This window comes from Solea solea, chromosome 4 (assembly GCF_958295425.1).
Source record: "Solea solea chromosome 4, fSolSol10.1, whole genome shotgun sequence".
In the NCBI taxonomy this organism is placed as follows: domain Eukaryota; kingdom Metazoa; phylum Chordata; class Actinopteri; order Pleuronectiformes; family Soleidae; genus Solea; species Solea solea.
In genome coordinates, this window is record NC_081137.1 from 14019901 (window position 1) to 14047311 (window position 27411).

The 27411-nt window shown below is 41.2% G+C and overlaps 2 protein-coding genes across 3 annotated transcripts in view; one reads left to right on the forward strand and one right to left on the reverse strand.

The window, feature by feature from the left end:
• The window catches only part of fam222ba (family with sequence similarity 222 member Ba), a 34800-nt gene extending 25633 nt beyond the window's left edge, over positions 1–9167 (reverse strand). The window contains exon 1 of one of the 2 annotated variants that reach the window (XM_058627471.1): positions 9043–9167. The gene's annotated coding sequence lies outside the window, so the exon portion shown is untranslated. Of the gene's footprint in view, positions 1–7904; positions 8466–9042 lie in introns of those variants that run through there. The other variant, XM_058627472.1, reaches the window with a different exon arrangement.
• A 5422-nt stretch (positions 9168–14589) lies between these two features.
• eral1 (Era-like 12S mitochondrial rRNA chaperone 1) lies at positions 14590–26054 on the forward strand. The gene is made up of 11 exons (XM_058628418.1): positions 14590–14818; positions 16755–16916; positions 17135–17262; positions 17358–17435; positions 17533–17579; positions 17684–17745; positions 17854–17966; positions 21608–21904; positions 22781–22930; positions 24600–24680; positions 25222–26054. The coding sequence occupies exons 1-11, from the start codon at positions 14731–14733 to the stop codon at positions 25342–25344; spliced, it is 1329 nt and encodes a 442-aa protein (XP_058484401.1). The 5' UTR covers positions 14590–14730; the 3' UTR covers positions 25345–26054.
• Positions 26055–27411: the final 1357 nt, after the last annotated feature.

A 27411-nucleotide genomic window follows, 5' to 3' on the forward strand; every position in this document is an offset into this window, starting at 1 on the left:
AATCTCCCCATCGGGATAGCAATCTGTCAGGGCCGCAAGCCCTGCTAAAAAGCGCAGGACATGAGTATAATGGTGCTTGACACAAAGTAGACTAAATGGACCACATCTTTTACCAACAAGCTATCCATCAGCAGTGGATCATTAAAATTCAGAGTAATGATTAAACATCTCTTTGTTTTGGGTCGAGAGCTGTGTGTTTGTATGTACACAGTCAGATGTGAGATGATCAACGTGAGAGAGATGTTGCTGACATCTGGGAGTTTCACCCCGACACCGGTGAAACCCACCACCACCAGCGTGTCTGCTGTCCTCCCATGCCAGAGCAGATCTAGGCACGTAATCAGCACCTGGTCCCACGGTGGGGTGAGGGGCCTACCGGCTATTAATTACAGAAAAGCCTACATGCAGAGCAGGCAAACCCTCGCAGACCGTGGGATGTCGGATACACAGCACGACGAATGCTTCTCTGTCACACAGCAACATGACCTGCCTCAGGACTCTTTACACACGAGTACTTTCAAGTATGCCTTTCAATTTGTGGCCCACCCCTCTTCCTCTGCCCCCACCCCGTCTCCCTCTCTATCTCAATCTCATTCTGCAGATGTTACACTACTTCAGGGGATATTTTTTCCGACTAATGCAAAATGGTTGTGCAGCAACGTGATAAAAGTTGACATTTTCCTTTGCTGATTCAATGCTTCCTTTGTAAATAACGTCACCTTTTTAGGTATGCACACGAAAGGCTGCAAACGCATCACACATAATGGTCAGTTTCACCATTTTGCTCTCGAACTCAATGGCCGCAAACAAACGGGGGAAATGGCAGGAGATATGGCAATCATTAATTGTTGAAAGATGCCTGACAAAAGACCTGACAGGTTTTATTTTCCCCAGCAAAACCAGCTCTTAAAAAAAAAAAGGGGGGGGCCCTTAACAACAGACTCCAGGAAGAGATCTGACCCCATTTTTTAACCCCATACAGGTGGGACAGAGCTAACACAGGAAGCTTAAGTGCTATTCACAGCACACAGCTCTCAGGGATCATTTGAAAGGGCACAAAGAAAGCTCAATGCCAGTTAAGTGTATTCTTATGTGCAGAAAAGCCGATCCTCTTGAACACATTAATGGTAAAGAGTCATTGTGGATTAAAAGTACCTGGTAAAGGGTTTTTTTTTAGAGTCACAATGTAAAGTAAATGTGTAACGACACTGTATTGTGCTGTGAAAGCGTATAATTTAAGAGTTGTGGTTCAGAGTTTAAGAAGCAAATCCTAAACCTCTTACTGTATAAAGAAAAAAAAAATAGAAAAAGGAAACACATCTATTGTGCAACCAACAATCTACATGCTGAAAATCCAAAGGTTATCTCGATGAAGCGCTGATGTCGAGTGTGGTCGCGCAGTTCAAGAGAATAATGTGCAACTCCTGTCTGATCGTCGCTTCGGCTGAGTCCGAACTACAGAGTTGAACTATGAACTGTGATTACAGCCAAACACGCTCCCCCACAGAGCGACAACTGCATCTCTGCACATTCCGGGGAAACACAGCCAGCTGAAGACAGCAAATACACCAGAGAGGAGGAGACATAAACAACATAAGCTCGTTTGAGAACCACACCAATGTTTACTGTCACACTAATTCATCCCCTCCGCTTTAACAGCAGTGGTAGTATATCAGCATGCAGTACAGAGGGGCTGCTGATGCCACAGGTCTGTGTACAAAGGGCTCAGTCACAGGCTGGAGAGATTGTTTGGACAATGTAGGTGTCAGACACACTGCCTGTTTGGAATAATGATTCAGTGCAGCCTCCTTTATCACGGAGGTTCAATAAAAATACTAACTTGTTTTTGTTTTTTTTGGAATGTTTCCGTTGAGAGAAAACCTTAAAGAAATGTCTGCCTTGTTTGACTTTGTACATTGCTATCAGAGAGAAAGGTCTGTATTTGCTTCAAACAGGCAGTGAATGACATGCCAGAGATTAGCCTCCGAAGGTCATGGTCTTAGCCCATCCTTTCATCCGCTTTTCACAACATAACCCTGGGCCCTTTTGAACAACAGGAAGAATGTCATCTGGTTACTTTTCAAGGCACGGAGATACCATTCACTGTGGCCAACAATGGCGGCAAACAGGACCAGAGGGTTCGGAGGTTACAAAGGGCCCCATTCGCTCTGCAGTGCAGTGGATGCTCACAGGAGGAATAAAACATTTTTTTTAAAAATACACCCACACACCAAGGCCTGGAGAAGTGCTGCAACTGATGATAAACTGAGGAGGGTCATGACAAAGTACCCGGGACTGACCAGTCACCTCAGAAGCTCTCTCAGCTCAGCCTTCGTCCTGCCTCATAGCTCTTAGCACCCAAGCCTTCAGATACATTCACTGCTTTCTCATTTGGGAGAAAGTAAAGCATATGATAACATAAACTCCATCATTCAGGGTACTGTGTCCTGGGAAACATTACAAAAGCCAGAAAAAAAACTGCGATTTTATCACAGAGCTTTTCGCACTGACGGTGCATAAATCTCATTGCATTCTTCCTGCGAGAGAAAACGTACAATTTGTGTTCAAAGGCAAAGCTTAAACAAAAAATATCTGCTATTGTTCACGTTGTAAGGCTCGTCACAAAAAGGCTCTCCGACTTCAACCAGAGCTGAAATCCTTCACCAATTTAGTCTCTAATGAAGCCTCTGAAATATTAAAAATAAAGCCCAATTAGCCGCCAGCACATTACATCTCCTTCCTCTCTAACCCTGTGGTAGCACAGTCCTATCTTACATCTGCTGCGACTATGACACTATGAGTTCACTCTATCTCTATCCCCCTCCACTTGATATCCCTCCACAGCTTTGCTGATACTTTGTTGTGGCATTCTCTCTGACCCCACAGACCGGGTCAGACTCTGAGCCTCTCTGGTGCTGGCTAATGATGCCCTGATATGTGCAGTTGGCATGGGTGTTGGAAAACTGCAGCAGTAGCTGCGGACATGCTAATGGCATCTATTAGGAATACTTAAGAGTGATATGGAACTCGCCTGGCAACCGCTGACTGCAGAAAGCTTGGTACTGGTGGGGTGGAGATTGTCTGTGAATGGTCAGTGATCCAATTGAGAGACAGCCTTATCTTGTGTCATAAACAGATAACTGCATCTGCCCTGCTCTTCTGCTGTTCCTGTGAGATGGAGGCTGATAAATAACCTCGCCGTCTCCACCGCCTTCCGACAAGCATGATCAGACAGATGCGGCCCGAAACTAAGCCCCGTTCCTCCTGCTGTGTTTGTCATGGATATCACCAGGAGGCTCAGATTCCTCCCTGATTACCCTCAAGCTGAAGACACAACAATTTCAGGAGGTCCTTTGGTCTTTGGTGATTTCTAACATCAGGTTGCAGCCCTCCCTGACTTAAGGCCTTGTTTTTTTACGATTACGCAAACTACCCAGCAAGGGAGAGGATTTTTATCCTAATTGGACCTGCTGGCTCAAATACAAATCCATGCAAAAAAGAAGCCATGAATAACAGTGACATGTAGCAAACGCAGACACAATGTGTATCATGAAACGCGTCCTATCGCCTGCAGTTATTTGGCGCAACATAAGATAACCCATGTGAAGCAAATTAAGCACCAGAAGTTGCCCATGGTTTCCTAAACACCTGATCTGGATATATCATGTGGCCACAGCTCTGACCTGCGCTTGACCCTCACACTGTCACCTGACTTTGCACACTCACACAAAGGCTATCAAACATCTGCTCCATGTCTGTAACCAGAGTCATACAGCTGAGAGGGCATTGGGTGGCCCTCAGAGACCGTCTCTCTAAAAGCTGGGTGGCTAAGTGGGTGAGCGTGGGCTGACGGCTGCACCGGTGACTGGAGGAGTGAAAGGTGCAGACAGCTGGCAGATCATTATATGTACCTGGCAAAATCCTGACCTGCTGTCCAGGGTAACGAAAAAGGTGAGGTGGTCAGTCTCATGCCTCGCTATCTGATATTCAGCAAATGCTGCTCGTCTCAGTTGACCGGGGAGAGGAAAACACAAATGTGCTATGCAGATAAACACAGACAACACCTGCAAGACATTTAGCATGCACATTGCTCCTGCTGGAATATGAAAGGAACTAATGTCTTGCATTGGGAGAATGCATGCACATTTTCCCCAATTCAAGTAGCATCTCTGAAATGCTACATCAAATGACTGGCTTTGAAAAAGCCCAAAATAAGCATCAGCCAAGAGGCTCATTGCAGCGCAAAAAAAAAAAAATCACTTCATGAAAAATGTGCTGGTTAGCCGAGCCATTTCACAGTCAACAATCACAGAATCAGGACGGTTTCTAATCAATGTATTTTAATGAGCTCCCTGTGAATCCCGACAACAAAAAACAGCTGAAACATAAAAGCTGCTCAAGTTCCCTGGTTCATTCTTTGTACCTTGTAATCTGTTATTCATACTCTTGCTCTGAAGTATCCAAGAAATAAAGCAGAGCTTTGATGTTATCCTCCCACTACTTCTGTCTGAAACAAGGCATCAGACAGTGTGGCTGTCCTTCTGAAACACAAAAACATCTGGGCTTTGGTGTACGGTGCTCAGTGTGATTGATTTTGCTCTGTCACTCGTTGCCCATTTGATCACAGGAAGAAAGTTTTGTACGTAAGGCTGCATCCACACTAGTCCATTTTCATATCAATATTGTTATATTTCATTTAACTCTGCTGTGGATACTGCATTTGCCTAGCATTTTCAATCCCGAAAATTCCACGGCTGAATTTTAGAGACAAAGACCTCAGAAAACTATGAAGCAATTGGACACAACTCCATAAAAACCTGCTTTTAGTTCCACCTCATTATTGGCATCAAAACAGAAATCCTTGCTCTTCCTTTTAGCCGTTTTTGTTTCTTGTTAGCAGTGTCTCTGATATGGAGCTAGAACACACATCTGGATCTGAAACCACCACCATTTCAAATAACTGGTATCGAAAAGCCTATGTGGGCCTGCGTCCTACAACATAAGCATTTCATCCATCCATTTTCTACAGCTTTATGCTCCACATGAGGGTCGTGGGGGGAGCTAGAGCCAATTGCAGCTAAAAGGCAGGGTACATCCTAGATAGGATTATCAAATGTTATAAAATACATCATTATTATTCTCATATGTGTCAATGTGCATTTTCCGCAACACTTAAAGCACAGGACCAAAGTGGCTACAGCAGCCAAGATGCTGCCAGAATTTTAGAGGAAATGACTCCCATGTTACCAGTATAAATCAATAGGATATAGATTAATATATTTGCAGTGAATGGCATACAAAAAAGAAGAAGAAAAAACAGGACAAACTTGCTTTCCTGTCAGTTTGCCTTCAGCAAAGACTCTGGAGAGTTTACAGTGACAGGTCAAAGGGTCAGCAGTACATGACTCACGGGCAGAGGAGGACTGACACATTGAAAAGCCGTGCAGAGATCTAATTAACACGTCCACTCAAGTGGTATTCCAAGCCAGTGAAATGGCATCATTTTCTTCAATGTCGACCTGCATGACACGAACAAATGGAGCAGGTGATCCTGAAATCTGGGCTAAATCTACAGCCTTTATAAGCACGAATGAACACACGCACACACACACACATCCCAGGCTGAAACAAGCCCTTGTGCCCGTATCACATTTTCACTTACAACACTAAGCTTTAACTACACTTGCATTCCTCTTACATTGTATGCAATTCAAGACTTTATTACCCTTTGCATTACAATATCTCACAGTATCTGCGAAGCATTTCACTTCCATTTTTCTAGGTGTCTGTCTGATTGCCGTCATTAGAGGCAAACTGCATTTTACAGATGGGGAGAGGCCTTACAGTCATTTGCTGCTAAGACCTAATTAATCTTCATTGTGCTGGAAACATAGCACCTCAATGCAAAAAGGATTCCTTCCACGGGTTAATTGCACAGTGTCTGGGGGCTAGAGTTTCCCAGACAACATGGTCTGAAATTTGATTATATACTTTAAATACTATAAATCTTGAAGAAAAAATCTATATTGCAAATAAAAAGTCAGAGCACATCTCATGCACTGACATTAACCTAACAATCTCACCTTCGTTATAGCAAACAGTAATATTAACTTTATTTATATGGCACTTTGCGTAACAAAGTTACAAAGTGCTTTACAGAGTTATCATTTAATAAATTAATTAAAAACAGAGTAAAAATGGTTCAAAACAGAGTTTACAAAATATGAAATGAATACAACAATCACTCAATAAAAAATGATGATAACTGAGACCCAATAAAAGCTCATACATTTTTAAAGGGGATTTAAAAAGATGGGTAAGAGCTTGCCAGTCTGATCACCTCAGGCAGGTTGTTGCAGAAAGTGAATGTCAGCCTGGGTTAGTCTGCCTTTGAATAGGGACCTGAAGATTAGGAATGAGTTGATGATACAATAATACTGTGGATTGTTATCACTATAGGTCTGATATTGATCAAAACCACTGGATTGGCTACAGGGGGGAAAAAAAGTACTATCCTATATAATCCAGAAAGTCTAAATATAACTGAGCACAGGCAACACAGAGAGATATGTGCCACCCCCGTCATGTGACCAGGATGTAAGTGAGGGCTTCATGTCTATAGACTGATAGAGAATGATAGATCATTGTGTTTTTGAAATGGCTGCTTATAGCTAAATCATAAATACATTTACAGCTGCGACCAACGATTATTTTCATAATGGATTGATCTGTCGATGATCTTCTCGATGAATCAAGTTTGGTCCAAAAAAATGTCAGAAAATGTCTTGACGACATCAAATGTCTTGTTTTGCCCACATGCCAGATTTATTCAGTTTTAATTATTTCATTGTTATACGGAGCAAAGAAAACTCACATAGAATATTCACATTTAAGAAGCTGGAAAAAAAAACACTCAAACCGATTAATCGTTTATCAAAATAGTTGACGATTAATTTAGAAATGAATAATCGATGTGTTATTAATAGCTAAGTTGATGTAAAAGACTGTGTCAGACTGATATCGGTATCGGTTGAAATTCAAGTTTATGATATCAGTATCAGCATTTAAGAAAAGGTTGTATATAAGTCGTGAGAGCAGTAAAACATGCTCACAAGCAAATAAAATTACTGCGCAAAAAATCTTTCAGAGGAAGAATAATGTGATATGCATATATCTATATCATATGGTTGAAATGGCCTGCTGCCAACTAGTGGTTGGAGGCTTAAATACAATACAAAACCACTGTCAGAAAACCACTTGCAAGAATATTTGCATATCAAAACGCTTTAAAGAACAGTATCACACCATTAACTACTATCTTAATATTTGTTTTTTCTTAAACCCACTAAAAGAAGCACAATTTTTGCAATGTTTGCCATTTGCAGATCAGTTCTAAAAAGAAGTTTAAAAACAACAACAACAAAAACAGCTAAGTAATTAAACTGGTTCAGTTGTTTATTTCAAGTTCAGTATCACCGCACTTAGTGCATCAATTTGAATGCAAAAGTGCAAATTAATACTAGGCCACTTTTGTGACTTTACTACCGTCTAAGGTTAAGAAAAAGTGATACTAAATTATAAATAATGCAATTTATAGTGTTGTATACCGGCTACTTAGAGGTGGCCCCCCAAATCTAATTCTGCTTAGGGCCACATAAAGGCATGGGCCAGCCCTGCTTAGAGCCAATGAAGGGAAGCTAACACAAGAGTAATCTGGTCTTTCTTTCTTTCTTTCTTTCTTTCTTTCTTTCTTTCTTAATTTTCTTTCTTTCTTTCTTTCTTTCGTTTGAATCTGCATTTTAGACCAATTGTAATTTTGGGACATACATGATAGAGACTTCATTCAAAACTACACAGATTAGGTTTTTTCTCTGGTCTACAACATTCCAGTTTGATCATCTTACCATGAGCAGCAGAGTTAAGCCGATCACGTCCATAGTCACATCGGTCACAGAAGTCATATCCGTCAGGCTTCCATGTCATTAAACAGCGACCTGCACAGTAATAAAGCCAGACCCGGAGCAGCCAAACACAACACGGACACGCTGTGGCAACATTAACATTCCGCCGTGTACACATCAGACTTGAAGGGGGAGAAACATCGATAGGATCCCATTAGTTAAGTGCGCCCTTAGGATACCCGAAATTTGATCAGCGAAAGACCCTCTTCTCCTCCCAGACCCCAACCACCAGGCGTTACGGTGAAAGAGAAGCCAGAGCTGCTCTCATCCTCCTCTGAAACTACTCCTCCTCCTCCTTCACCTCCTCAGTGGTCGAGGTTGTGCGGCAGGATCAGTAGGACGAGCCCGGTGACGTCAACCCTTTTGTTATCACCTTTAACACTTGCCTCTGCAGGTGCGAGAGGCGCGGCCACAACATCTGGCTGACACTAAATTTGGATCCACGCATGCACACACACACACACGCACATTCACGCAGGTCCCGATAAGTGCGTGAGTGATGGTGGTACTAGCAGAAGGGGGGGGGGGGGACAACTTAGTGACAGCTACACTGTGAAAGCCAGGAATAGACTGAGATAACCAACTTCAGCCACAGTCACTGTTGGAGCTCACTGTGTCTCACCATCACATTAACAGAATACATGTGATGACGAGGAGGCTAACGCAGAGACACACAATCAACACCGGTGTGTTGTCACGTTGCAATAAACTACTAGCTAAAGCAGCTCAGACACACAAGAGCAGTTTCATTCAGTAAACTGCAGCTTGTAACAGTAACATTCAGCTCATTCAGTGTCCGAATAAAACGCGAGACTCCCGGGAGCCAGCGAAGACTCTCAGCAGGTCCACGGACACTTAGAGAGGAGCGGTGAACCTGCGTGTCCCCACAGAGCAGCTGACTGACTGACTGACTGACTGACCGGGCTGCTGGCTACAGCTAACCTAACCTAGCCAAGCCAGTCTGAAACATACACAGTCCCATTGTTGCCTTCTCAACCTTTCCTGACATTTTGTGCCTCACTTTCAGTGGATGTCACGCAGTAGCGGGCGACAGGCGACTTGTAAACATGCGACTACTTACTCTCCGTTCACCTCTGCGAAAAGCATCGTTTAGTGCGTCGCCATGGTTTTTTAAAAAACGGACAGATTTTCCTCCCGTTGCCCTGCGCTGCCGAATCACTGCTGCTGCTGTCTGCGGCAGCAACTTTCGGCGCATGCGCAATACCCGTGACTGGTCCAGACTGTGCTGTGTGCTGCACAGAGCAGACGAGGGATTTAAAGGTACAGTCAGCGCGAAATCTGATTGGACATTTACATGAGTGGGAGGGGACATTAACCAAATAATAATAATACTAATAACAACAATTATTAGTATTAGTATTATTGCTGATATTGCTTCTACTCATAACAATAAATATTAGATTTTTAGCAGAGGTTGTCAATTTTTTTTTTATCTCAGCCTTGGTCCCCCATGACAGGGGCCTCTAACTCAAATGACCTGGGGGCCACTGAGCATCTATTCTGCTCAGGAGGGTGCTGGTGAAGTGAAACATAAAACAACATTTTAGAGAATTTCAGATAATTTCAAAATAAAACGGTTTGTTTTGATATGAAACAACATGTATATAGTTCACAGTAAATATTTATGTATCACGCAAAATAAATCTATTAATGAAAGAAATATGTACAGAAATAACACACTTGATATTGAATGGAGGGCCAATCTGACCTAAGATAAATATTAAAATTTTACTAGACCTTTGTACAAAAAAGTGGATTTAAAGCTAAACTCTTGTATGACTATTGTGTGTAAGACAGTGGGATGTGAAATTAGTGGATCAAACAATGTTAATTTGTTAATATGATAGGAGCAGTGCATGTTAAAGTTTTGAAGCAGCAGGTAACATAATGTAACAATGCAAGTACACAAAAATAGTGAAATATCCACAATACAAGAATAAAAAGGAGGGTACATCAACTAAAATGTCCTATAATGCCCTTGTTTTCCTACAACCACGGTTTTAGATGAGTCCCAAAAGTGCATTAACATCAATTTATTGATTTCTTGTCCAAAATGTGGTTTGGCTATGTGGCACCTCACAGTCTGGTGTGCTCTGGTGTTCTTTTAATTCATGAAAATTAATATGAAATGACTTTCTAGTGTACTGATTCATAGCCATACCATGACAAAGTGCTTTACAATGGACATAAAATATACCATCAAACTACCTATAAAACTGTCATTTGGTTCAACAAGGTCCAGGGAAGCTATTAAAAAGCATCAATTTGACAAGTGAGATAATAATAATGATAATAATTTATGAGGTGGTGGTGATTCACCTGGATTTGATCATTTGTGGGAAAAGTAAACCCAAGGACCTACATTTAGCATCAAATACTAGTCTCTTTTTTTAAATACAAATGTATACGTGATTATCTTTACAAGGGGAATTGTGTACTCTTTTCTACTCTATTTTTTTGTGGCAGGTGAAATTAACAGAATGCAGTTAACATGACTGAATCATGTTAAATCAGGGCAAGGTGCAGAGCTTCACCACGATCAGCCACAAAAATGTGCGGCAATGACGTCACGGTTCTCCAACACACTCCATTTGTCATTTGATAATGATAGTATTTGACAACTTCCATTTATCTCTGGGAAAAACTGCTTTCATGTGGGCAGTGTGTGATACTCATTTGATACACTGGCTAAAGATTTGCCTTGAGTTGTTCTACACTTAGATTTTGTGTCATTGAGCTGAGGTCTTTCATTGTATTATGCATCTTGCGGGGAAGATTAAATTCAGTGTGAAGTCTCCGTGGTCAATAGTGTCACATGCTTTGTGATTTGATAAAAAGCTTCTATTTGTGCAGCCTGATGTGTGTGTGTGTAGCCCTCTAATCAAAGACTTATATTTCTGTGACAACTGAAATAAATGACTCCATTACAATCGCCCACCTGCCCTCTCCACAGTATTGATACTGTTTTATTGCCAGCGCGAGACAGATGGACGACATCAGAGACGATGGCTGAGTTTTGAAAGATGCTTGAGAATGTGTGGACCTGTAATGTCATGTCAGGTTAGAATACTAAGAAAGAAAAGATCATTTGGGGGGGTGGGGAGAAAATGACACACATTAACTCTGCAAACACTTGTGAGACACAGCGCTGTGGAGGATAAGTCCACAGCCTGGGTTTCAGTGTGGACCGAGGCCTATTGTAATATACTCCAGCCAATTTAAGGCTGCAAGCTTCACTTCCCCTATCAGCAAGTGAAAGAGCAGAGAATTTGCTCTGAAAGCCCAATCACACACAACGCTCCGAGTTCAGCAGGTGGGGAAGTAGCAGCAGCAGGCTCCATCAGGCAATAATACAAAGTTAATGATGCAGAATGGTGTCTTTCTCCATACCAAAGAAGACATCAATACAGGATGTTTGAGAACGCTGTTCCTAATTACGCTTTTTAAATTCACCACTGACGTGATTGATGATTTCAAAGGGAGGCATTATTGATCCACTTCACAGACAAGTCCCATCGATTGCAAGTCTAGAATGAATAAAGTTTTTTTTTTCCGCTTTATCTCCCCCAGTGAGAGAAAGATTGTACAATCAGAGCATCAGTGTGACCTATATGGGTAGTTTGGGAGCTAAATCACCTCCTTTAAAAAGCGGTCTGAACAAGAACTGAGAAGTGATTGCAGAAATGAGGGACCTTGGGGGACCTTCAAAACATCAAACCTCAAACCCTCCCTCATTTCTCAGATGTGGAAATTTCCTCCGTCCCTTCATTAATCTGTGGGATCTTTTTACAAATAACCTACCTGTGTTGAGACTCCTCAGTGTGACAAAAAAGTTGATGCAGTTTTATTGACAGCCAGCCAGCTGTGCAGCATCACGCCTCTCACTGCAATCAGCGGTGAAGGAGTGATGGATGCTCTGACGCGCTGACAGATTGTTTTTCCCCCACCTCTGCTCCCTGTTGACATGCCCCCTCATTGCTTGTGCTTCTTATTGCTTGGACTGTGTTGTTCCTCATGAGCAGTGAGGTTGTCTTATTAGTGCAGAAGCTGTCAATAATTGCATGTCTGACTCCAGGTAGTGTTAATTAACAAATCAACAACGGGACGGAAACTCTGACATCAGCTGCAGAAAATAAGACATTTGCATATTATATTCAGGGGGATTTGACTTTTTCCCCACCATTAATGCTCTGTTTGAATCACACGAAACAAGACTGATTATGAAACAGCCAGCACACAGTGACAGGTCTTCCATGACACTACACGTTGAATCTCATTGGCAAGTGCTCTTCAGATGGCAAAGTGGGCACCAGTTTTTGTCTTTTTCTCCAGCAGAGCGAGTGCGTGAGTGAGTGAGTGAGAGAGCTCTTTCTGAAGGCCAAAGTTAATGCAGTCGTCGAAAAAAAAACAAAAAAAAAAAACTCTGATACACTCCCACGTGAAATGGCCATGTGAGGAAAGCCCGGAGGGAGAGAGGGCCTTGAATGAATTTGAGATGGAGCGAGTGGGAGGGAGGCAGATAAAGAGAAAGTTCAAACATTACTGATCCTAAAATATCCTTTTGCTTTCTGGTTCAATTAGAATGAGGCAGTAAGTGTCTGCTGAAAGCTCCATTTTTTTGTTGCCCCTTTCCACCGCTGCTAAGCTTTTAGAGTTAGATGATGACAGATTGTGAGCTACCTGATATCCTTCATCATCCTCCCCAGTGGAGGTGTTTGTTCCGCCCTGAGCAAGTCCTCGAGGACTAACAAACAGCCGGCGCGTTTGATGGACTACAGGGAGACATCTGCTCTGCCCGGCTTTGCGACGCAGAATGAAAACAACACATTACAGTAGATCAATCAATATGCAAACTGTGTCCTTTTGGTCTGATGATTAACCTGACTGACTTTGTGCTTATCGAGTCATACGAACATGTGACTGCGAGTCAGAGAACAGTTACGGGGTGTGACTGTGAGAGAATGTGGGGGTTTCTGTGGCTTCTGGATGTTCAGTATATCCTGAACAGCATTGTCACAACAGTGTTTCAAGCACCCTCAGGGATGAGCTCTGTTCGTGTGTACTCAAGGGACAAGAGGGGGGGGACACAAAAAAAAGTCTGCACAGTGCAATCTGATTTGTGGTTATTGGCCGACCATCTCACACACAATAATCTGGAGAACATCGCTCCGGCCAAAAGATCCTTTGAGTGCTTTCATTTATTTTAAACTGTTGGCAGGTGTGTTTGTGCTTTGTGACGAGCTGATGAATTGTGACTGACTTACCTGCTGTCATTCCCAAACTGGAAAAACCTGTAGATTAAAGACGGTTTAGCGGCAAAATGATGCACGGCTGCAATTTCACACGTAGCTATTTTATAAATGGACATTATTATCCCTGACATTATTTCACAAAATGCTTTCACAACCTGAAGTGCAGCCTTTGTCACTCAAGTGATTTCCCTCTCCCTGCAAGTGTCCTTTAAACTGAATTATCTTCTTTATCGCTCGCTCTCTGTAGCTTCTATTTTGTTCCTCTGTGCTTTGGTCTCATGCAATCATTTTGTGGTCTGTGCTCTCTGATAGAGTGAGTGAGGCTGAATCTTGTTTTAGTGAACACTATACAGTATGCTCCAGAGCAAATATGGCAATTAACTATAATGACAAGACTTAAAAAGTGCTAGACAAGCACATTGTGTCACATATTCAAAACAATGCATATGTGAGAATTGGTGGTGGGGGAATAAACAAGGTGTAACGGAAAAAATAAGATAAAACAATTGTTCTCAATGAATTAAATGTTATTAAAAGCATTAAAAAAGGAATACTTTAAGATTTAAAACATTCATTGAGTATCATTTCTATTATCATAACAGAGTACTTGTCAAACAGAGAAAATAACAATTGGTGCATTGGGAAATGTACATGAAGAAATAAAATGTTCTGTTGTTTCAGGCTGTTCAGTCACAAATTGCTCTATAGTAGACCTATTTGTAGTAGTCAGCTATAGACTTTTCACAGTCGCAGATTTATTCCCAATGAAAGATAATACACTCTCTAATCATCCTCCTCTTCCTCACATATACTTCACTCACTGGTATAGCAAAATTAGACTTTTTTCTGTTGTTATTTGTTCCAATTTCTATGCAACTCCGGTCAAATTTCCTCAGCTCCACTGTGATCACATAGCCTGGTTTATACAGTTGAACCGTATTTCAGATGTTCCTTCAAGTACCACCAAAGGAAGCTCACAAACCATGGATTTGGACTAAATCTACATTTAATAAGGCATACTTTGTTGAATTTGTGTCTCTGCAATACTATGTGTGTGAAACCCTGTTCCCTTTGTCCTGCTGTTATAGCAGCAACACACGTCTTATATAAAAGGACATCATACACCCCCACTTCAAAAAACCTGAACTATACCTTTAATAGTAAAACAGTGAAGCTAAATCTACTGGTGCTGACTTGTCAGTCCAAGCAGGAGCAGTGAAGAAATGCTGACAAATTCAACTCATGTCAGAAACCTCGACCTCTGCTTCTTTGGACGCTAGGGGGCGGTGTAGTCTCCACACATACCTGTGAGTATGAGGAAGTACCCTCTACAGAGCGGAAGTCCTCACTTCTTGGTTTAAGCAAGATGGTGTCGCCCTGTAAGCAATGCGAGTGTAAACCATGGATGTAAACACGGAGCCTCACCTTTAAAAACCCACGAGTTAAACTCAGTTCCCGCGGCAGGAGGTGAACAGATACACGGTTATCAGAGCGCCATGGCTCTCAGAGTGTGCGCTCGCGTTGTCAGAGAAGCCTCGGTCCTCTCCGCGCGACATGGAAATGCGTCATGGGTCCTCACAGCGGGTCAGTGTCTGTCAGTGTGTGTGTGTGTGTGTGTGTGTGTTTAACATGTTATTATTGAACACGTTAAGCGAGAAAACGACAATATCATTGACTCTGCTCCTCTGACCCTTCTTAAACGAGTCTTCTTTGAACGTCAGTGTCGTCATGTGTTAGCACCTGATATACAGTAAATCAGTGTTGCTGTGTGTTTTGGCCCAAATCCGGATCTGAAGCATGAAAAACAAATGCTTTTAATAGTGCCAGCTGGACATGTGAAAGTTGAAGAAACCAGTTAATCTGTAATCGTCTCTGTGGACACAAGACTTCACAAACAGTCAATACTTCTGTGCAACGTTTTGTATATTGAAATTGAAGAAAGTGATATCACAGTGTATATTGTGACTGAATTATTGTTCAACTCTAAAAAATCTCTTTCCTTCACCATGTTGATGTTGGGATGATGTGTTTGAGGGCATTGAAACTGTGGGGAAACTGAGTGGTTTAGGCTCAACCTCACGGTGTGATTTTTATTTAGTCTTTTGGTTGAATATGTCAAATTTACACCTGTAATTGCAATTGTAATTGTAAAGTCACCAGACTGACAGGGAACCACACCAGCAAGAAAATACTAACTACTCATGGAAGTACATGTGGCTTAGTGGTTAGGACTGTTGCCACACAGCAAGAAGGCGCTGGATTCAAATCCTGGTCTGTGGAATTTGTATATTCTCCCCGTTTCCTCCCACCATCAAAAAAATATCTATGATTCCTTATTGTGGCGATTAATTAATCATCTCATACGATCTGACAAATATACATCAATTTTTCTCAATATTGCAAGTCAGTCTGCAGTGTTGGTGACATTTTAATTCTGTCCCGCTTTGTACATCACTCACAATACCTGTCGTCATCCAGTCAGTGTTTATTGGATGTTTGGATTGTATCCATCTTCACTCTTCTTGCTACTAATAATGTATTCAATAAATATTTGTTTTGTGCCAATAAAAGAGCTGCAATGTTGTCCATGTAGATCTGTTCTGTTTCACTTGTATTACCCCACATCAGTGCAGCTGAATAACTGGAGACCCAGAAATACTGTATATGTAAATGGTCTGTAAGTTCATCACTCCCTCCAACACAGACCCCTCCCATCTTACATATGTCTGTTAGGGCTCAAATTAATCATCAACTATTTTAATGATCAATCAACCAATTTGAGTGTTGGTTTTTTTTGGTGTTTTTTTTAATAGTTAAACGAGTTTTCAAGAGTTTTCACCTTCTTAGATTGGAATATTTAGTCAAAATCAAAATGAGACTTTTGAGAACATCATTTTCGAGGTTCGGGCAAAATCAATCAACATTTTATGGACCAAACAAGTACTCGATTAATCGATTATGAAAATAATCATTAGTCACCTAATGTCTATACATTGTGGTTTAGGAGAAATAGAATATCAGATTAAATTACGCCAACACAAGTCTCTCTAATGTCATCTCACTGAGATTAACAGAGCTGTCAGAGCTGTCCGCCAGTGATAAAATCCTTGTTCACAATTTCAAATCTGATTTTGACAAATGTAGGCTGGGTATTCTTCTACATGTTCAGTCACTAGTATCTCCTTCACTGCCTTTGTTTCTGTGTTACCACCTCTAGCAGCGTCATTTACAAGAGTAACAGAACAGAGGCCTACATTTAAAACAGCTCTGTCATATTTACAGGGGTCTAAAACTCCACTGGGTAAAAGTATCATTGTAGGTTTTGTCTGCAACGCTTGAATAGACAGTGATTTTACTGTGATCAGTTTTATGACATGATACAGTACATTTTTTGACAACGGGGTGATATGAATGATTGATTATAATACAATGTCAGTTTAACATTCAGATTAGCGTTATCAGTCAGTGATGTTGGAGCTGTGCGGGCAGTGAAGTGATGGATATGTTGATGTCTTTACAGGAAATGCCGCCTGCAGCAAAGGAGGGAGGAGGAATGGATTTATCTTCACTCCTGCTTGTTTCATTACATCAGAGGTGTTTCTCAACAGACTGACGAAAGGCAAAGCAGCAGAGGCAGATGGCAGCTTTTATCGCCTCCCAGCCTCAGTTCCGCCGGACAGCGGTAACCAGACCACTCACTACCTCAGAGATTTACATCCTTCAGCTCATCTCATCATTGCAGTCCAAAGCTGCAGACTTCTTTTTTTTTTTTTTTTTTAATTTATTTTAAATACTGCTGATATCATCCTTCTGACAATCTTGTGTTCTTGTTTCTGTTTTACTGCGGTCATATTCACTTTTACTGTCTGTCTAATGATTAATTGCACTTGTTTCTTTCAGGAGAGCACGTGTCTTTGTTGCTGAGACATCCAGATCAGCCTGACAAGCCAAAGCTTTTGAAAGTGGCTATAATTGGTGCCCCAAATGCTGGGAAGTCCACATTGTCCAACCAGCTCCTTGGCAGAAAGGTGTTTGTCTTTATTGCCTCATCTACTCTAAAATGATTTGTGTTACTCAACGACTGGGTGTGGCATTGTTAAAGGTCAGTTCTCATTTCTTTAAGGTGTTTGCTGTGTCCAAGAAAGTACACACCACACGGTCACGTGCACTTGGTGTCCTCACAGAAGATGATACACAGATTGTAAGAGTTTTTCTTTTTTTTTCCCTCTGATGCTTTTTTTTTTTTTTAATCAAAAGCCAAATGCTTAAATCAGTTCATATGTTTGTATTTATTTTAGATTTTGCTCGACACCCCTGGTCTCATTCCTCCATCAAAAGTTAAAAGGTGCCTTAGCTTTTTTACATTGTTGAATGCAGTCACTGTCTGAAGCATCTATACACTGTAATCATATGGTATGAGACATATAAATAAACCCTATGTTTACACAGACACCAGCTAGAGAAGTCTTTACTTGTGGATCCCTGGAACACTGTCAAAGAAGCTGACCTAAGTATTATATATCATTACTCTAAGCCGTTTATTTGTCTAGTTGTTGTTTGTGGTGCTTTTGTGCAATATAGTGCTTGGTTTAAAGGTCTTATTATTGGAACTTTTCCAGTGGTGGTGGTGGTGGATGTGGCTGACAGATGGACGTGCAGCAGGCTCGACTTTGAGGCACTCAAGTGTTTGGCTCAGCATCCAGACATCCCAGCAGTCCTGGTCCTCAATAAGGTATTCTTTCCCTGAATAATTTACACAAAGTACACCCTCATTAACAGCCTTCACACAGACAGAAAGTCACTATTTTGATTCACCCTTAGACGTTATTTATTTAGTACCCGAGGAAGATTGTAACTGATCAAAATATTGTATTAGATCTGATGAAAGGATGAAACAATAATTTCTGCAAATATCAATATAATAGTCCATGTCACAGTATTGTGTGGCTCCCCTATGTAGCCTAGGGTTTATGAGAAGCATAAATCAAAAAAGGACTGAGTAGGATGGAGTTTTATGGGGATGTGGGGAATTATTTAAAATTATGACTGAGGATTAAAAAAACAAATAAAAAAAATAACTAGTACTGAAAATAACTAGTACCGCGCGCGGTTCTGAACGGGTTCGAGCCGACCCACGCGGGTCGCCGTGTGCCACGGCTCCCCGCGTGCCTCGCGCTCTCACCCGTTCATTCACCGCGCGCGGTACTAGTTATTTTCAGTACTAGTTATTTTCAGTACTAGTTATTTTCAGCGGCGTCCCTGCGCATGTCGTTCCAAATTTCGAGGGGGATCGGGCAACGTATGACAAAGTTATAGGGCACTTCCTGTTTAAAATGGCAGACTTCCTGTTCGGTCAAGTGCGTGTCCGTAAACGTGTTCAGGGAACTTCCCTTGTCTTACATATCAAGTTTTGTTCAGATCGGACAATGTAAGACTTTACTTCCTGTTTCGGGCGTTCCACTTCCTGTAGGGAGGTGACCTTTTACGGACATGCTCAGGACAGGTCCCTTAACTCACATATAAGGTTTTGTGCAGATCGGACAACGTACGGCAAAGTTAGAGGGCACTTCCTGTTTAAAATGGCCGACTTCCTGTTCGGTCAACGGCGTCTCCGTAAACATGTTCAGGGAAGGTCCAGTAACTCACATATCTAGTTTCGTGTCAATCGGACAATGTAAGACTTTACTTCCTGTTTCGGGCGTTCCACTTCCTGTAGGGAGGTGACCTTTTACGGACATGTTGAGGAAGGGTCTGGGGTCCCACATACTAAGTTTCAAGTGGATACAACAATCCCTGTTGGAGCAGCATCAAAAACTATAAATGTAATTCTGTCTGCTGTCACCAGGGGGCGCTGTATTTGAAAATGAATATTTTCATATAGACGTGTTCAGGGCCGGACTGTCATCAATCCTTGCAAGTTTGGTTCAGATCGGACCAGGATTGGCAAAGTTGTAACAGTTTGTTTTTTTAGAATTTTCTACCACCACCAGGAGGCGCTGTTTTCAAAATGTACCGTTTCAGCAACATAGTCGTCTTCAGCAACTAACCATCATCAACTGTAGCAAGTTTGGTTGGGATCAGACCTTCCATCGCGAAGTTATAAGAGTTTCATTGTCTGTTATGAAAAATTATTATTATCTCCAATTTTGGCGCCCCCTATCTCGTACGCCATACAATATTTTAAAAAGCTTTTGATAACTTTTGATGCTCAACTCGTCCACATTGATCTCACCAAGTTTGAAGGTGATCGCACAAAAGCTCTAGGAGGAGATAATTGAAATACAAGCTGTCATATTGTCTGCTGTCACCAGGGGGCGCTGTTTTCGAAATTGAATATTTTCATATGAACGTCTTTAGGGCCGGACTATCATCAATCCTAGCAAGTTTGGTTCAGATCGGACCAGGATTCGCGAAGTTGTAGCAGTTTGATTTTTTGTCCCAAAAATCCGACTTTGCGTCGTTGCCATGGCAACACCGTTAAACGATTTGTCGTCATATTGATCACGCATCATCTACCATGTGTTTTGACTGCTGTTACCAATTTTGAGTGCGGTACGATTATCTGTGTAAAAGTTATTCCCGAAATCGTAAAAAAACTTTTTTTTGGTGTATTTTCTTTCACCACAAGGAGGCGCTGTTTTCAAACTTCACCGTTTTTTCATAGACGTCTTCAGCCATGGCCCATCATCAATCATAGCAAGTTTGGTTCAGATTGGACCTTCCATCGCAAAGTTATAAGAGTTTTGTTTTTCTGATGCGAAACATCAGAATCATCACGAACTTTGCCGCCCCCTATCTCGTGCGCCATGCGACATTTGAAAAAACTTTTGATACCGTGAGCTCCTCAACTGGTCCACAGGGACCTCACCAAGTTTGAAGGAGATCGCACGAAAACTCTAGGAGGAGTTAGTTCAAATACCATTGCTGCGAATTCGCCAAAATCGCCAAAAAATCGCCAATCAACCCAAGATGGCGGATTTCCTGTTGGGTTTGGATCATGGTCATAATGTAATTTTTTCTTCATCCTGACCCACTACACATGTGTACCGAATTTCGTGCATGTGCGATATTTGTGTTGGTCATGGTGAATTTGGACAGGTGGCGCCGCGCTTATTGGCCCCTCCCACATTCAATTTTCGACGCACATTCCCCGAACCTTTTTCAGACGTAAATTTACACCAGGATTGATGCGGTCACAAAAATTGGTGAGTTTTGGGGTATGGGAAAGGCCTCAAAAAGGCAATTCATTTGGGGGAATAATAAGAATAATAATAATAATAATAATAATAATAATCCTTCCAGTTTCAATAGGGTTCTTGCAACCTTGTTGCTCGAACCCTAAAAAATCAGTTGATAATTTTGCAAAACAGAGCATTGTATTAACACTTTAAGAAACTGAGTGGCTTTGGCAGAGGTTTGAGCTCTCTCAGTGCTTACTCTAGTTCTATTTTTAATTGTTCTATGGCCTGTGTTAATTAAAATGTAAAAATACATATTGGAACCAGTTCATAGCTTTAACTTCTCATCCTTGCATTAAAGTAAAGGAGTTATTATTTTGACAATAAAGTAGTGCACATGGTAATACTTGATCGCAAAACCTGTCAGAAATATTATTACTATAACAGTTGCGTATCACAAAATCCTTCAGCCTTTCTGTGGTTCAATCAATGCCACTGAAGACATAATCTTTAAAAACAGGTTGTGCCTAAAGAAGTATATAGATATACAGTGCTTAGCAAATGTATTAGACCACCTGTCATAAAAACAGGAAAACATAAATATTTTTAGAAATCTTTCAAAAACTTGTTTAAAAATAAAAATATTTTTGTTATTTATCTGAATTCATATTTTTATAACAAAATTTGAGCTGGCTTAAATTTTTCTGTTCTTTCAAATGTTTCTGTTCAGCAATGCAAATACTATAACTATAATTTGAAGTGTTATTCAAGAAATAATTGTGCTTTACTATTTTATTCATTTTTTTTGTGAAACAATACATTTTAAAATTCATGGATAACAATAATAATAATATTTGTGCATTCAAATATCTACATACTGGTATATTAACCATTACAGAAACAAACAAAACACTTGATAATTATGAATGCTGTTAATTTAGGGCAGCTGTGGCTTTGGGTGGTGGTCTAATAAATGTGTTAAGCATGCGTTACGCTGGTCATGATAATGGATAAAGGATGGATGTGTAACATTTGTTTTTAATGGGAATTTATCAGCGTCACAGAAGTAAAAGATGTACAGTGTGAGGCATTGATCACATACTTAGTTTGTGTCTGTCTTCTTTGATGGCGATTTAACAACACTACACTGAGGTGCATCATAGATGTCTTTGCTAATGCTGCTGTGTCTCTTCAGGTGGACCTGGTGAAGGATAAGAACAAGCTGCTGGATGTCACAGCACAGTTGACATGTGGTGTGGTGAATGGACGCAGAATCCGGGTCAGGCCAGTAATCAAACCCCCGTGGGCTGAACAGAGGCCAGTGAGGGACTCGCTTGATGAGGACAATGCTGGTCCGGAGGGAAGCACTGATCCAAACTCGAAGCTGAACAAAGAGCAGCTGAAGGTGCTCAGGGACCAGCAGGGCTGGGCTCACTTCAAAGATGTCTTCATGCTCTCCTCTGTGGACAGTGAGGATGTGGAGCCGCTGAAGGTACATTTTAGATTCGTCTAATTCAATCCTGTTTCATATTTTGTAACATCTTTCATGGTGACTGGCTGGGGCTGGGAGGTTACGGAGTTTTTAAATTATACTGCTCTATTTTCAAATGCAGTGTTAACTTTTACAATAACATTTATACTGTTGCTGTAAAGTAAAGTTTGTGGTCTTTTCAGCTAAAATATACTGGAATATGATTTTTTTTTTTTGTTCATTCTCACCCAGCCCTATGACCGGCACTGCTTCTCTTAGGCTATGCGTCTGATGTCAGATGATAGTTACGATGCTAGTGATGCTACTTGCGGTTGGTTTTCCCAGTTTGGGTCCGTCAGCCTGAAGCATAACCGAGTTTTAGTAAAAATTTTTAGGAACATTTGCGAGATCAGAGTGAGAAAAGTTACCTTTGTATTCATTATTCTGAGCTAATACGATGTCACTTTACATATCTGTTTGATACAAGTCAAAATCACTGGACTTGATAGAGAAAAACACAAACTGATGCCAGACGAAAACCATAAACATCACACAAATCTGTCAATAAGCACAGACTGTAAAGGGAGATGTGTGCCATTAACACAATGTGACTATTCAGTAAAAAGATTATTGGACTAATATCAGATTATGTCCATAGCAAGACAAACTAGCAAACATGCAAAGTAAATGTTTAAAAGTGTCATTGTAACTTTCAAAACATTGCACAATCTACTTAAAACTGTTGCCAGTAGAACAGATACTGAACACCCAGAATTAATGCTTTCTAATTTTGCTGTAAGATGCATCAACATTTGCACACGTTGGCTGTATACATTTCTTTTTAAATGAGTTGCTTGTAGTTTAATCTATATGATGCTTTTTATGTCATTCCTGTAGGGTTACTTTATGGTTGCTGCAAAGCCGGGACCATGGCAGTACCACAGTGAAGTCCTGACTGATCAGAGTCCAGAGGCAGTCTGCACTAACCTCATCAGAGAGAAGCTTCTGGAGAATCTGCCGGAGGAAGTGCCTTACTCAATGACACAGGTGACTAGTGACACAAACCAGCGGGGAAACATATCAGCTGCATAAGATGACAGCTACCTCATGACATCACAGTGCACTGACACTGAGGCCTGTTTAAAGCTCTTCATACTTAAATAAGCCCTGTTTCCACCAAGTGCAGGATGAAAAGGTACACTGTTGCCTGACTTACGTTTCCATAGCAACCAACAAGCCAACAAGGAACCAACAAGCAATGGATTTTGTGGTTAACACTTCAATAATGGACTCAGTCTAACTGCAATTATTTACATTACGCTGCCCGTTCCCAATGCATAACTTATGCTAAAGCCACACTTAACCCTTCCAGTGACAACAACGCTATTTTTAGCCCGTAGACTCTAGAGTTGAATGTTAGTCACAAAGCCACATTCTGTCCATTAGTTTCCCTCCAGGCTCTTGAAAACTTTCAGTGACTCTCTGGAGTAAAGAAGTTAATCAGGAAGTTGAAGGTGTCGGGATACTGCCGGTCTGAAATAATGACCTCTCTGGCTGTTTCAAAACTCCTGAAAAGCACACAGGGGCATTATATGGATCGGATATATTCAGTCGGTCAAGTTTTGCGACGTATCTGCTGTTCTCTGTAAATTTAAGGTGACTATAGTGCACTCACAGGTTAAATGTAATTGGTATCTATTAATGCAGCTGCATCACCTGCGTAAATAGCGTGATGTCATACCAGCGCAACACAATGTAGCTCACCAATAAATTCCAACAAAAGAGGAAGAAGGCAACACGGTAAACAAAGAGCAGCAATGGAGGACATCCAGCATTCTGTGTTCTTTCTTCTTAGCATGTGGCTGTTGATCTTAAGAAGAAGACAAGCTTTGTTTGAGAGAAGGCTGCCAGAAAAAACAACAACATTTATCCCTACTGTCTCACATAAGTGACGATTCTCTGTCGGCAAATGGACGAACTGCCGTGTGTTTAGCTCCACCATTTAGAAGCCAGACAAAAACTGGGATGGCACAGATGGTATTGAGTTTGGTATCCTTCTTAAACACACATGTAATAACCTGTACTGCTCGGTGGAAACGGGGCTTTTAATTCTACATTCTGTTGGACCCCAAACTCCTCCTGCTTCACTTCAACTTGTCATATGTTCTTCCAGAATTATTTTCACTGTTGTGGTTTCTTATCATGTCGCTTGTTGCCGGACTGAAGTGTAGTTTCTATAGGCCGCAGCAAACGTGTGACACAGGTGTTACTAATCACATTAACGAGGGCTCTGTTCAGTTCATTTAGGTCAGACGAAGCTGTTCGTTAATTTAATTATTTACACCTGTGCTTTCCCTACTACGATCTCTCAAAATGTCCGCCATGCAAAAAAGGTTATCAGGCCTAGTTTAGACTGCAGCCCAAATTGGGTTTGTCAGCGTATTCGTGTGTTTGTTCATATTGACGAATTCTTCAGAATATCATTCGATAAAACTAGATACAATCTGGATATGCTTAAAAATCCAATAAGTTAGCCTATCTGGAATATAGGAATATTTTCTGTCAAAAACTAGTTTCAGATGGAAATATTTAAAGCTTGAATCTACAATTTCATCTCTGAAACACCATATCATAGTGACTTTGCTGAAATCCTTCTTCTGAAATCTGCTAGCATACTTGATGTGTACTTGTGTTACTTCACTGTCTTTATTTTCAGGCTGTTGATTTCTGGCACGAGGGAGAAAACGATGAGCTCGCCATTTCCGTGAAACTGTACGCCAAAAAAGAAGCTCACATGGTGAGTGCTCTCTGCACACTTAACCCTTCTGCCACCCTGCACTATGACTCGAAATAGTTTGTGTGTTCACCGGTATGTTGGAGAAGAAAAAAAGTCAACTCCAACTTTTTAACAAATGAAATAAAAGCAGCATAAACAATCATCATTGTGAGAAACATCAGGGATAAACTATTCTAAGTCTGAGTGGTAGAAGTGACACATGAGGCTTCCATTATAGCTCTTGGTATTAATCTGCTGTTCTCTCTGCACCTTGAGGCTCCTCATTCTTTGGGTTTTTCCCATGTAAATATTTGAGCAGCTTTTCTAAACCATACATATTTGATGACAAAGAGTATTTGAAGCTACATCTATTCTGCGCCACTAAAATGTTTCAAGTTGTTCTTTAGCTTGCCCGTTTCAACACGGGGACAAACGGAAGTATAGACAACTACAGAAAGCGCTGAGCACAGACATCAAATTTCATCAACTTTATGTTTTCCCACACAGGGACCTTTTTAAAATGCACATTTATGTCCCTGATTTATTGTCTTTATCCTTGTAGCGGATGGTGATCGGCAAAGCCGGACAGTTAATAGCACAGATCGCTCGAGAGGCCAGCGAGGACCTGAGCCGCGTCTATCTGAGGGACGTGAAGCTGAAGCTCGTGGTCAAGCTGAGGAAGTGAAGAGGGTTGCAGAGGACTTTAATGGTTCAACACCCAAGAGACAGAGACTTAAAGGAAGGAAGAGTTCCAATCATCAGTCTGAGATGGAGTTATGAGGTGGCATCACCTATATACTGTATCTCCACAGTCCCAGGGCTCTCACTGAGCTTGTACGTCTATTTATTTACCTGCTTAAAGAATTGTATGTAAACATGAGGCTGACGTAACATCAGTAGAAATGTGTAGTGTATATATTTATATATATATGTATAGGGCTGCAACAATTATTGGATTAATCAAGTATTTGAGTGTTTTTTCAATAAATAAAACAAATGTCCTGATTCTTCAGCTTCTTAAATGTGAATATTTCTTGTTTCTTTGCTCCATATAACAGTAGAATCATTCAAACTAATTATTCTTGATTAGTGGACAAAACAAGACATTTGAGAACGTCGTCATTTCCAGGTTTCTGACATTTTACGGACCAAACAAGAACTCCTGTTAATCCAGAAAATAATCCACAGATTCATCGATTATGAAGGAAATTGTCCTTAGCAACCCTAGATGGAGTAGAAGATGGTGGAACTTTAAAATTGTCCTAACCGGCGACATTGTGGTGTCATTGTCAGGCCTTTAACTCAATCCTTGTTTGTTAAAATATAATGCATCTCCATCAGTGAAATGGAGAAAACGTGTATTAAAAGCAGCTTAAATAAACCAGCAAAACAAGATGTGATGGATCAGAGATATTTATTCAGCACTGATATTTTAGGTAACAAACCCAACACACTGACGGACTCATCAAATGGATGTTTTGACACACGTTTGACTGTATGTGTGTGTGGCTGAGCATATTTGGCGAGGTATGAAAAGGCTGCTGGTTTATCTTTGGCTCTCACAGCTTCTTTTTTTTTTTGCTTTGCGGGCACATACACGTGCAAACACGGGCTGCAGATAAAGTGAAGTGAGACCTGCACAGTTCATGTTCACTCACAAGTCCCTGATGTATCATCCGCCTGTGTTCCCTGCACTCCCACATCACTTTAGCCTTCTCTGCTGCCTTTGAAGTGTGGCCATCCATCCCCCTGACTATCACTTTGTGTTGCACTGCTTCTTTCCTTTTCCTTTTCCTCTCCCCAGCCTCTGACATTTTTTTGGGGTGGTTGGGGGGGGGTTGTCTTTTATGAAGCCCAGCTCTGCCCCTGAGGGCTGAATTGTGTCCCTAATGGAAGGCAAAATGGAGCACTAACCTGATGGTAAAATGGGTCAGATAATGGTGATTAGATTCATTCCTGGTGCCTGTGAGTTAACTCGACAGTTACTCTATCCGGAGCATCTTGATGAATAACTAGCCAGTGGCCTAAAGCAAGGGCAATGGGAGGGAGGGAGGGGATGAGAGAAAGGGGGAGGGAAGGCCTTGAATGTCTCACTGGAGCTGTGTCAACCCCCTCTAGCTCTTTCTGCAATGGCTGCTTGTCAGTGATTAGACAAGCTGCGTGCACAGCAAGAGATCAGCACTTAGACAACGCAACTGCTGCTTGAAAATTACTATAACTGATGTGCGCCGGGCGGCGCATTTTAAATCAACGCTTTAAACATGCGTGCGATGATTAGAATGCCGATAACCCGGCTTCACATAATAGTTACACTTGAGTTAATTACAGCACAGTGGCAACATGGCCATCATTTTTGTAACAGGCAAGATTTCTGTGCCATGCTATTTCAGTGATATATTATTTTCAATAGTGTCCATGTTTTAGCTTCGTAATGAGAGTTACTGTTGGTTATCGTTGGTGTAGTGCATGTTTGGGAATCAGAATTTGTAATTACACTATAATGAAATTTAAATGCGTTCCTCCTTATGTCCCACACATATAAGGAGAGGTGGACCTGCCTTGATAACCTCCCAGCCGTGGGAGAACATCACAGGTGCAACCAATAGTCTCTGATTAGCTCCCCAAGAGACAGCAACTCTAACAGGTTTGGTGGCAAATTAATCAACAAATGTCTACTTCAATACAAACATAAGTGAATGGCAGAGGTGGAAAGAGTACTGAAATATTCCACTCAAGTAAAAGTACCACTATT